General features: G+C 40.2%; 1 protein-coding gene across 1 annotated transcript in view; it reads left to right on the plus strand.

The window, feature by feature from the left end:
* Nucleotides 1-12713, plus strand: part of PIEZO2 (piezo type mechanosensitive ion channel component 2) — a 314868-nt gene extending 302155 nt beyond the window's left edge. The window contains exons 50-56 of the mRNA XM_052788207.1: nucleotides 1754-1942; nucleotides 2392-2484; nucleotides 3600-3772; nucleotides 5682-5798; nucleotides 7847-7926; nucleotides 9270-9450; nucleotides 10340-12713. Of these exons, the coding sequence (XP_052644167.1) occupies nucleotides 1754-1942; nucleotides 2392-2484; nucleotides 3600-3772; nucleotides 5682-5798; nucleotides 7847-7926; nucleotides 9270-9450; nucleotides 10340-10592 (1086 nt within the window). The 3' untranslated portion in view covers nucleotides 10593-12713. The remainder of the gene's footprint in view (nucleotides 1-1753; nucleotides 1943-2391; nucleotides 2485-3599; nucleotides 3773-5681; nucleotides 5799-7846; nucleotides 7927-9269; nucleotides 9451-10339) is intronic.
* Nucleotides 12714-13032: the final 319 nt, after the last annotated feature.

Genomic DNA, 13032 nt, shown 5'->3' on the forward strand with positions numbered 1-13032 from the left:
AATGAAACAGCTGTATTTTTAAGTGTTACTGACGTATTTCGACTTTTATTATAATCCTGTCTCTTAATGGCAATTACTTTCCAAGTGTGTCACTTAGATTAACTCAGAGCTGAAGTGCACACAAATCTTGTATATAGGCTTTTTCTGTATGACTTCCATTTCAGCCTTGAATGGAGTGTCATCAGAGGCTTCAGGAGTCAGTGAAATAATAATCCAGTTCCACTTTGACTGTCCATCTCACTGCATTTTTTTATGCTACAACAGGATCACTCTGCATTATGTGTAGCATCGATCTGACATGGGAAGATTTCCACATCTAAGCTAGCATGTGTGTGCTAATGCCATGTAGCAAAATAACCCATGACTTTGAGTGTTGTTCAAGGTACTTTCAATCTCTCCATCCCTCTCTCACACTGAGTGGTATGCCTAAGTACTTTGACTGCTAGAGGCTCTCTGAGCTGTTCTGTAACATCATTAAAGGTGCCTGAACTAATCTCATACAGACAAATAATATACCCCTGGTGATCTTGATATGATATTTTAATGAAAACAGTATTCTGTAGTGCAAGACAAATGACTTGATACCCTGCTTTTGAAAAGTAACTAATTTGTTTTAAATATAGCATTGTATTACAAATTTAATATTCTCCTAGGGCTTTATGGATTCATGTTGTAAAGCAAGAACAATTTCCTGAAAGCCAGATTCCCGGCACATGTTTGAGGTGCAGTGCAATACAATACATCTTTATTTTGCACATGCAGTATGCAGTGCATGAAAGACAGGATCATAAAACACTGTGCAGAGTTAAATCCTGTAAGAGAATACACCAAAACAAATTAGAGTGCTGGTAAGGCATTTTACAGGATGGTGAAGCTATAGAAGCGTTCAATCATGAGGCCGGTAGCGGAGGGCGAGAGTTATGGACAAGGCAGAACAGACGTACCGTGTGATATGCTTTGAAAAGAGAAGGATAAAAGCAAAGTCACTTTTGGTCTCAGAAGCTAAGAAAGGGAAGGATGTTACATCAGCAGTGTCGAGACTTTAGGAACAGCAACAAAACTTTAAATATTATTTAAATACAGTTGGAGTGGGATTCACTAGAAACAGATCGGATCAAGCCATGAACAACTCTTAGAAATACTGTCTGTGAGGTGTGAAATGAATGTGGAGGTAGTGCAATATCAGACAATCCTACTAATTGTGCATGTCAGTTGCTGGCAAACAATTTTTTTTTTTTTTTCCCCTGAAATACAGTTTCCAGCGTTTCAAGCAATATGAGAGAAATTCTGCCTTAAGGAGCTTTGAGATAAAACTTTTTGGAAGGACAAATACAAGAAAGTGGGTCACTCCCAATATCAGTTTTTTGAACAAATTGTTGTATTACTGTTGCTGCTATTATTTTACGTTTGGTTCCTGTGAGTTCATGCTTGCACTCATTCAGGCAAAAAATTACCCTACCCAATTTTTCCCTTCTTTACGGTTGTGAAGAATCAAAACCACAGGGGTTTACAATATTTTTCACACCAGACACACTCTCAACATGGGTTCATTTGGCACTTTTCTCTGTTGTCACCAAAAATTCAGTGTCTGTGCAGGTTTGGCTAAAAATCTCAAAATAACTGGCCTGACAGTGGGTAGCAAATTACCACAGAAGACAGGAAACCTTAAGATTGTTATATATTCACCCATCAAATCATACCAAGTGTACCTCTGATAGAAGAGATATTACCATGTTGCTGTTTGCTTTTGCAGAGATATCCCCAGCCAAGAGGCCAGAAGAAAAAGAAAGTTGTGAAGTATGGAATGGGTGGCATGATTATCGTCTTGCTGATTTGTATTGTCTGGTTCCCACTGCTCTTCATGTCTTTAATCAAATCTGTTGCAGGCATCACCAACAAGCCTCTAGATGTATCAATCACAATAACTCTAGGAGGTTATCAGGTAAAAAAGAAAAAAGACTAAAAGCAAACTCTGTTTTTGCACTGTATTTCCTTGTGCTATTTCTTATTCCCTTCATTGAATTGAACTCTCCTGCCTTACGCAAGAGATCAGGCAAACACCCACAAATGATCCCTTTTGGGTTTAAAAACACATTAGTTTTTCACTGATGTAAAATACTATCTTCATTTGCAAGTTAAAACCAGAACCTACGGGCAGTGGAATGCGAATAAATTATGCTACATCAGGTGCACTCAGGTAACTGCCTACAGGTCCACATGGTGAATATAAGATAATTGGGGGTAGCTTGCTTGTCATTGGAATAAGATCATAACCTTCTGTTGAATTGAGTGCCATAATTGTCTTGGACTGTGATGCACAGGATGCTGTACTGTGTATGTAGCAGCTGATGTGAAGTAAATGTGACAAGTGTGTGTTCTTTTGTTTCCCAGCCTATTTTTACAATGAGTGCTCAACAGAGTCAGCTCAAGGATTTGAATCAGACCGGTTTCGATGCGTTTCTGGGAAGCTATAGGGGTAACACTGTAAGTGAAATGTAGAATACCTTATTACTTAAAAATGCGTGCATGATTCCATGGAGGCCTTTTGTGAGTGTTGTTTGTGTAGTTGCAAGTGGTCATCAGCACAGCCCTCATTTGGAAGATGTTTCCATGAAGAGGGTTTGCATGAGTTAAGGGTTCGGACAGATTATTTGTCAGGACAGGGCTGGGTTATGGTGAGACAAGTTACCATTAATCGAGACATCTTTGCACAAAATCAGGGAAGACAGAAACCCTAGTTGTCCTGTCACCTGAATAAAAAGCTCCCCTCTAAATGACACAGACCTTCAGGAGACATGATGCTGTTGGTGTACTGTGCTGTGGGGACACAACAGTCTTGGCACTTTTAAGCCCCATGCTCCTTCCTATAGCACACACAGCTTTCAACTCCCAGTGAGGAGATGCGGTGCTGTCAAAAGAAAGTGTGTATGGCCTAGAAAAGGTTTGACATTAAAATGTCAAAACATAAACATTTAAACATAGTCTCACTATTTCATGGTGCAACATGCACAGTTACCACAAGTTTCTACAGGAAAAAGACTAGTAATTAGTAGAAGCTGTTGCATTACTAAAGTAACTGGGGCTTGATCAGATCTAACTTTAAAAGAAGTGCTTGCTTCTAACCCATTCAAGAATTAACATTTTTTGATATTAGATCCTACCAAATAGCCTATGTATTATAGCAGTAATATTGTAATCTGGATCCACTTTGGAAGTTACCAGTTTGAAGTTGCCTTATCCTTTGCAGACATCTTTCTATGCAGAAAGATGTTTAACAAAAGACAGAGTAAAATTTTAACTTAAGTTTAAATAGACTCTACAGAGTTTATCTGGTGAACTTTCAGACTCACTTTGGACTATGTGGCCATCATTCTTCAAACAGCAGGGCTATTCTTGTTTTGCCTTCTTAGCTCAGTTACACTTTGTTTATTTCACATCCCATCTAAAGCCCCAGTTGGTACCTAAGGAAAACAATCAGTGCAAACTGCTGCATTTACAATTAATCAAACATTTACAATTCTGCCTGACTGGGAAGTCTGGCTCTGTGTCTTGTGAGTATCACTGCACTGAATTTTTCTTTTCCTCTTCTGCACCCACAGGCTGCTTTGCAGTTTCTAGAGGGCTATGGAAAAGAAGATATAACTCTAGCAGATCTAGAGGGAAATTCAAACTCTTTGTGGACCATCAGCCCTCCCAGTAGAGAGAAAATGATACAGGGACTGTTGGATTTTTCAGCTGAGTTCACTGTAGTTCTTTCGTGGAGCATTCAAAGGTAACGAACATAGCTGTTACGAGGTTGACGGATGACTTGCCAAGCGTTCGCTCAGCAGAACAGTTCCACGCTGCATTTTTGGTTTTTCAGCACATTCTATTATACTGCAGAGCAAAAAAATGAGAAAGTGGAAGGGAGAGAGACAGAGAGAAGTGACCTTTGTTACCCAGGAAAACATTTGTTGCCTGCAGTTCTCAAAAAATAAAAAGAGAAGTAGAGCCACTTCCAAGTACGTGATTTTAAAAAGCAGGCTGGAGTTTTCAGTGGGACTTGAAGGAGGGAAAACTAAGAAAATTTTAGCCAGTTTTAGGTGGAGATGTTCAAATAAACTGCCCCAAACAGCAACATTGTTAGCATTTATGGGAACTGAATACTTAGACCTAGTTAAGGCAGAAAAACTATGACGAAATACAAACAGAAGTCCTTGGTCCTCTTATTAAGGGAGTCTGGCACTGACACAAACTATTTTTTAAATACACATATGCTCAGATACTTTTTTATGCAAATAGCATAACAATGGCACAGATCCATTTTGTAAAGACCTTTGCCTGTTTACTTGTGGTTCCTTTGGCCTCAGTGAACTATTACTTTACAATGAAGTTTTTGCAAGAGACAGCCTAGAATATAAAGTAGTTGCATGCAGGCTAGAGCACACCCAGTCACTGAGGTGGTTTGTTGGCTACTCTCTGCCAGCTGGGATCCCTGTAGACTGCTGGATTAAATTGGAGCTGAGTCATCACTCCATAGAAATTAAGTCCCTTTGCAGCCCCAGTATCTACCTGTTTTGTTGGAAGCAGATGCTGGATTGTTACAGCAATCCTCAGCAAAAGACTGTGCACAAGAAGCGGGTCAGCTGAATCACTGTGGGAGCTCTGAATATGCTGGGTCAGTCCTTCCACAGTCAAAAATAGGCTTGTAATGAATCTGCACCCTCAATTCAACTTTATTTGACCCCCCTGGTTTTCCTGGAAGCATACGCTATTAGCTAGCGAATTACATCACTCCATCATTTCTGAACCTTATATTAATTTTTAATACTGCTACTCAGTTTGCCCGTATGCTTGCATAACTACAAACATTCATACACTGGTTGAAAGAGACCTTTTTCACCCTCAAATTATATCCTGTGGATTACATTGAGACCGTGAATGACTGAAAGTGGTAAAGACTTACCACAGTGACCTCCCACTTTTTCTCCATGAAGGGAAACTGCTGTCTTTCGTCTAGGGCAGGAGACCACAAGCAGCTGTAAGATGAGCCTTCTGTGCCCCTCAGGCAGCATACGTGCTTTCTGCCTTTGCCCATCGTCTGCCGGGGATGTTTCTGTGCAGCCCCCAGCAGCCTGGGAGCTGCTCGCCCAGCTGCTGCATCCCGACCACAGGGCATGGCACAAGGCGTCCTGCAAAAGCTGATCCTGCCCCAGCTGCCTTCTGGGGAGGAGGCAGGGGAGTCCTATCATCCTGTTAGCCACACATCTAACTGGCCCAGTCTGCTGGGCTGAGGTGGGGGTTTGGGAAGCTCTAGCCGACTGCAGCATCCTTAGCTGCCCTGGCACAGAATGTGTGGTAATGCAGACAGTCCTGTTGCCTGCAGGCATCCTCCCTTTCCCATTCTGTTTTGACTGATGCAGTGAGCAAAATTAACATTAATCTGTCACCATTGTCCTGTAATACGTACAAAGGCATAGTCAGTTAGAAAAATACCCCTTTAAGGCTGCTACATAGCCTCTGTGAGAATGCACACCATCTCAGGTACAGGCAGCATGATGCTTGCTTTAGCAAAGACTGGGCTAGCCGGGGTCAGTGCAGTTAGACTCATTAGACAACTACCTCTAGCGTTCAGCAAACAAGTGTTTAAGTTATGCTCTCATTGTAGGTTGACAATATGTCTTCTCTTCTACTTACAACAGAAATCTCACCCTTGGTGCCAAAGCTGAAATAGCATCAGATAAACTTACCCTTCCCCTACCAGAGAACACCAGAAGAGATATTGCTACAATGATGTCTGGACAGCAACTGGAAAAGGTGTAAGTTATTTTCTTTGCCTATTTATAGGCAAACCTTCCCTTTTTAAACCTAATTTCCTGAGGAGGTCAGGCTTGTGAAGCCGTATCATTTGTCTGCCTATCTGTTCCCCTCTAATAACTTTGGAGCCTTGTTCACAGAGGCCAAGAGCATTGAAGTCTCATAATAGTAACATTAAAGGTAAAAGCTTATTTCCTGTGATAAATGTAGGCTGAGAAGACCATGAACACTGGAACACCACCAACAAGCATGGTGAAGCTATCAGTTATTTTTTATTTGGTTTATTGGATAAGCACGAGTTCATTACAGTATACTCACAGTTAAACTCTCCTTTGAGTTACTTCAGTTCAACTTGATCTGAGGATGTTGTATTCATGATTTTTTTGTTCTAAATAACCATCCAGACTGTATTTCTCATTGTTATTCTTGAATAGTACTGGATTGGCAAGGAAGTGTTAAATCACTGTGGTCAAAGGGTAACATCTGCAGTTGTTTCTGACATCAGATCTTTTCCTGTAATGGAAATTCGCAAGGCAGAAAGAGCACGCTCTTCATATGAATATCAAACATTATTCTATGGATATAGCCTTATAGCATTAACAGCAGTGGTGCCTCCTTTCAGATTTGAAAGGAGTCTGGCTCTTCCTCTTCCGCCTACTCACTGGGGATTACTTTACAGCAGTAGTCTCTTAAATACTGCTAAGCCAATGTGTCATCCCTGAGGGGCACCCGGTCTGATTTGTGGCCACAAGAGTTGAAAAGTTAAAGCTGAGGCCAGCTGGGACAGTGAAAACTCTGAGAGGTTCATGTATGTTAGTAGGTGCAAATGAGACTTGTCTTTTCTGTGCAGAGCTATTTTTCTACACCCACGCACACTTGTACATCCAAACAGACTGCGGTTGCACATCTGATCATTGCATTTAAAAAATATTTTATGCCTCTTTTACTTTTCTGCTCTGTGAGGATAAGGGAATATTTCCTAAGGGGATGTAGTGCCAAGGAGGGTAGATTTTGCTTTTTTGTGGGAAGAGGTAGTTCATTCATAATTCTCTCTTTGCAGGAAGCAAGCAGTAACATAGAAGATATACCTGCATTTGCCTGTGTGGCAATAATAGTGTTGGTTTAAGCTTTTTTTACTTTGTCATGAAGGAAAAATGGTTGTGGCAGCCCGTAGCCATTTGCCTACTTCAGCAAGGAGCTTTCTGCCACCTCCTGTGCTGGGACAACTTAGCTGCTAAGCTCTTACCTATCTTTCGGGCCTGCTGGAGTGGTCAGGAGGGATTTTAAATCGGCCACCTCTGTTCTTCCTCAGCCTGGTGTATGCAATGTAGCAAAGTGTCACAGGACTTCCCTGAGAGCTCCCCTTCCCTGGAATTTTTCAGTCATTTGAGGAAAAAGTTAGGACAGTATCTCTGCTTTTAATGAAGTGTCTCTCTCTCTGGATACTGGTAATTTATTCCCACTTAAGGTGATTTAATTTTGAGTCCAGTGGAAGAACTTTCGCAAACATCTTTCTTTTAAAGTTTGAAATCCTCCTATAGACTGTGCAAATATTTCCCAATGAAAGATTCTGGCAAAAATTCTCACTCTTTTCAGGTGTTATTATCGAAACATCTTGCAATTCTGAAGAAATAACTGTTCTCACCACATATTTTTCTAGCTACATATTTTTCTAGCTACATATTTTTCTAGCTTGTTTACTACTGGTGATGTGTTACCTTTCTTTGTGCTGCTTACATAGCTGACTATAAAAGCAGCTTTGTTAAAAAGGGGAACAAAATATAAAGTCTACATTCCTTGCAAACACACGTGCCCCAGGTGTGTAGGATTCATGGTGTGTGAATGGCGACATTATGGATGGAGCTCCCTGCTGAAGTACTGACAGAACATAGTTAATAAATCCAGCTAACTTTCAGATGTGACATCTGAACACTATAAAATCATAGCTTAAGCCAAGAATTACTGGGAAGTGTGTATAGTCCTGTTAGGTATTTCTGAATTATTTTAGAGGTATAAAAATATGAAATATTTGCTTTCTCATTTTTTCCAGAACATTAGAGACAGTGTACCCGTACTACATCAAGGCTCCTAGTGATTCTCTGGCAAAACCCATAAAGCAGCTATTGACAGGTATGTGTCCAGACCATGGAAAACAGACTATGGTTGAAAGAAGTGCAACACAGCACTCACATTTACACATTCACTGAGCTGTTATGGGGCACCTCAGGCTGAAATGCACTTACAGTGGTTTCTACCTGGTGCCTGTAAGCTTGGGGAGAGATGAGGGAATACAGTATAAGGCAGAAAATGCATCTGGATGTATTTTAGCTTTGTGTTTAACAGTAAGGACTCTAAGGATGAAGGCCAGCTCCTTTCCTTCAGGTCTGCTTTCAGGAACTGCTTTCCCTTGTTTTCTGAGGAAGTGATGACAAGTTTCACTTCTCGGCATCTCCCTGCTACCTGACAAACAGTCAGTAGTGCTGCATGTCTGCTAATGTAGCTCCTCAGCTTAAATAATGACACTGAATGATTTATTTTTTTAACTATTCCTTCCTTATTAGCTACAAAGAATCCAGCTTAGATAAAACATTGAATTTTGGAGTGCTATTACCCGATCAGAATGCATACAGGTACTCGCAGACATCCAGAATACATGCACACACGTGCGCATACATGCAAGTGAAAAACCTGTTGGGTTGGAAGAGTAGGAACAAGTCTTTATCTAAGAACAGCGGTTGCTCAACAGAGGTTAAATTTGGCGCTCGGGTGTGGTAGTAGTACTATGTAATACATTACTGTGTAGTAGCTTACTGTTCAAGGTTCAGTGAGCATGATTAGATTAGTTGGGGAAAATACCAGTAGCAATAAGTTACAAGTGCTTCACTGTCATTAGTCAGGTCCTGCCCTAAAGAACTCTTAATCTGAGATTCTTCAAAAGGGCTTTAATGTATACACTGCTAACGTACGTTCCCCAGAAATCAGGAGGGCCAGCATTCACCTCCTGTCTGTGTGATTAGTATGCGTAATAGGATAGTATGCTTTTCTTGATAGAGGAGAATAACAGTCATTTACAGTGATAGTTTCAGTCTGACATACAGAAGCTGACCACTATCCCTCCAGGTTAAATGTCTGTCTTTAGGCCTGAAATGCAGACATGCTGACTGTCATTGATACTTTGGCCTGAAAATATTGAAATAATTTGACAGTTGTACAGAAGAAAACATAGGTGATATGAAACATTTTATTTATTTAATGCACATTCAGATGAGATTTGCAGAAGGAAAACCACAGAAGTCTAGATATTATACTTTTGTACAGAAATAATGTAAAATAGGTTTTAGGAGAATTATAACGAACTTCTATTCCTACATTGCTCAGTCACTTTATTATGCAGATGTTTGAAGTATATGACTCAAAACAGTTAGACTTTTGCAATTCTTGGTATATATATTAACATTTCTTTTTTTCAATAGACTGCAGATGGGAAAACATTACAGTTTCCCTGGTCAAAAATGTGTCTGATGAGGGAGTTCGTGAGTGGTGGGTTTTGAATCAGCTTGGAAAAAGATACAAAACATCTGAGGAGAGTCTTGAACTCTTCATATTCAGTGATAAAGTCAGTCCACCAAGCCTTGGATTCTTGGCTGGTTATGGGTAAGAAGGAATCTTTATGTAAAATTAAAATCATGTAGATAAGATAGAAGTAGAGGTGACTTTATTTGCTGGTTTGGGGGTTTTACTTCTTTTTATTGTTGTAGTGATTGAACATAACAACATTTTGAAAAGGGGTTTTGTGAGATTTTCAAATTCATGTCTATTAATGTTACCTATAGAAAGCTTCATATTTGTAAGGAATGGTATTACCCTTGATACCTGCTCTCCAGTGGGAAAAAAAGCAGAAGCACCCTTCGCACCCATTTCCTGTTGAACTAAAACCATTCAAAAGATGTTAGTTTAGGTACAGGTCAAGTTCTGCCCAAACTCTGCCCAGTTTTGGTGACCTTCCCAATCTTGTAGCCAGGACCCTGGGTGTGAAACAGTTATGAAATACATGTCCACAGACAGGGGAAGGCAGGAGACTGTGCCTTCCCAGGAGGTATGCCCTTCTGGCATGATTTTGGAGAACTCCTCGTAGGAGGTTTATCAGGGGAGGACAGGTAAACTTTAGTCTGTCACTAGTTACACGTACTTTAATAAAAAATACTAGATATGAAACCTGACAGATCATTTGCCTTTAGCAGCCAACCGTTGTCCGATTTCCCATTGTGACTTCCAAGCTGTAGCAGACAGGACGTGAGACTGTCAGCGACTGGGTTAAACCATTTAAGTCAGCAGCCTCAGCTGTTTATGTTCCCAGATTTCTGTGGTGTTTGAAGAGACCTTATTTTCCTTCATCCCGCAGCACAGCAGAAATAAGATCCTAATTAGAAATTAATGTTCACTCAGCTGACAGACTACACTTAGCCATGTAGATGAGCTTGCTCACACTTGGCTGACCCTTTTTCAAGGCATGATTTGAACTCTTTCCTTTCTTTCTTTTCAGCATCATGGGACTATATGCCTCAGTTGTCCTGGTGATAGGGAAGTTCGTCCGTGAATTTTTCAGTGGGATCTCTCACTCCATCATGTTTGAGGAGCTACCCAACGTAGACCGAATCTTGAAGTTGTGTACTGACATTTTCTTAGTGCGAGAGACTGGAGAACTGGAACTAGAAGAAGACCTATATGCCAAACTAATATTCCTGTATCGCTCGCCAGAGACTATGATCAAGTGGACTAGGGAAAAAACTAATTGATGTCTTTGGTGTCACACTGCGAATCGAGTTGATTTCATCTGAATTTTAAAGGGAAAAAAAAAAAAGCACAATATTCTCTTAAGAGCTAAGCCTTTTATAGTTAGGTAGCAATGATTTTTCACTGAAGGAGTCCTGGAAGCTACAGCCTTAGGAATCCATGCTGCCTTTCAAATTAAGGATCAACAGTGAAGAAGGTTGGATGATTTGTTGTTTTTAATGTGCCACTCCTCTACAATCTGGGGACTGCTTTGTAATTTAATCAACAAAAAGTTTGCATCTTTGTCTGGCTAATTTAATTTTCCAGACAATCAGTACAACTTAAAGAGAAAAGAAAGGAGTGAACCCACAGATGACTCCAGTGTACCTTCTTAACCCTTTCTGGAGCCATACAGATTGGATTGTGCAATATGCTGTTGTACATCACTGACTTTCAAGCTACAGTAATGGGACACTGACTAGCCTTCAGGACACCCAAGACCCAGAGCTGCAGTGGGAACTGAAGACATTCTAGCCATACCCATTTGTAGAAAAGCAGAGGTTTTGATGTACAAAGGACACTGTGGACAAGCCTCTGTTAGCAAAAAGAAAACAAGTAACAATCTCTTTAAATGCCTTATTTTATTTGTACAGTCACAGGAGACATTTCCACCAAACATCAATGACTTTTCTCAGGAAAAAAAAAAAAAGCAACTGAAACTTGACACTTCGTCAAGGTTAACTAATGGCTAGAATAATGATGGTGAATTATTGGGGTGTTCTGCTGGGCCATTCTCTTCAAAGTTACTGCTTTCCATTAAAAGAGAAAAGAAAGTGAACTCAGTGACCTAAGGAGCTACTTCATTTCTTATAACCCTTTAAAGACTGAATAGTGTGTGCTTCTCTCTGCTCCCCATGACATGCTTTTTCCCATTTCGATGATTTAAGGCAACCATTGTTTTGCTGTTCACTGATACTCTTCTTCCAGTGTTTCAGGTATACAAAAATGTTTACATATTCCAAGTCACATTTTTACATCTGAGATGGGTTTTTCTTTTTAAGTTCCCAAATATAGACATACATATGAGCTTGAAAATGGCCTTTTTCTTAAATTACTATTATTAGTGACACAAATGGCTCATTAGAGAACATTGTAGCATGAAAATTTACAATTGCAGTGTAGGTTTCATTCCATGTTAAAAAAATTATTAAGAAAAAAAAAATAATTGAGTGGGTAGGGTATGTTAAAAGGGTATACTGTGTAGTTTTGATTCAGTAATGACTTAAAATAAAGCACATGTTGCAAAGTCATTTTAGAAGTATTTTTTCCTCTGCCTTTTTACATGAAATGGGAAAAGTTTGACATTCTTCTAACTCTGTGACAAATAAATCTCTTTCTTGTAGTTAGCTGCTATTTATTATACGAATGATTAGTTAATCACCAGAAAGAAACTAATACAACATGATTTGCTGGCACATTTTACTGCAGAACTTCATAAAACAGCACAACTAAATGAAGTTGCAACATACTCTGCTGAGTGCTTCCATGACAAATGCTGTCACATCCATTCTATACTGTGAAAACTAACATTTTGAGCACCACAAAGTGCACAAAATAAAAATCGCTTCATCATATTGTAACAATAAAATTATTTGGTGACTGGAACTCACTGGAAGGCAACCTGATTTCCTCCGAAGTGTAACGGAAAGGTGGCTGCTCCTCATGCAGCCAGGCAGCATTCCCCAGTGGAGAATTTTGCTCCATTTCTTCCATAGGACCTGTGAATGAAAATCAAAATGTGCAGGTCAGCCCTGACATAGGATCCAACAGGGATGCTAAAACGTCCGTTGTGGTTAGATGGATCCTTACCTGGGTGTTCAGTGATTTTAAGGAGAGCAACACTGGAAGGAGAAGTGTGAAGGGTGTAATGTGTTTCTAAAGGTACCAGCCAGCAGAACCATGCCAGCCACAGTTGGTCCTGGCTCCCTTCCTGGTTCCTTCTGTTTAACAGGCACTTCCTTTCTGGTGACAAAAATCTATCTATCTGCAGAATGAGCTGTACAGTCATTTGGGCTTTGCAGAAATGTGCTGCTCTTTCTTTCATGGATTGATCAAACTTTGAAAATAAAAGGATTCTTCTGTTGTTTTTTTATTTATTTTTTTAAAACAATCTATAGTCAAATTGGTGACATGGACTGGATAGCTAACTACAACAGGTGAAAAGTGTACTGCGGATGACCATCCTTTGAGCCCAACTGTCCAGATAAAGTCAAACTGGCAGCCAGTTCCTAGTGGCGGTCTTTAGGGAATCAATACTGGGGCCAGTACCAGCTAATGTCTTTTTATTAACAACCTGGAGGACACGAGAGAGTGCACTTTCAGCTAGTTTGTGGACCACACCAAATCTGGGTCTGGGGATGTTTGTGATAACCCAAGTGTGTCAGCTGCCCTGCCGGGGCATGG

Source organism: Harpia harpyja, chromosome 5 (assembly GCF_026419915.1).
Source record: "Harpia harpyja isolate bHarHar1 chromosome 5, bHarHar1 primary haplotype, whole genome shotgun sequence".
Taxonomy (NCBI): Eukaryota; Metazoa; Chordata; class Aves; order Accipitriformes; family Accipitridae; genus Harpia; species Harpia harpyja.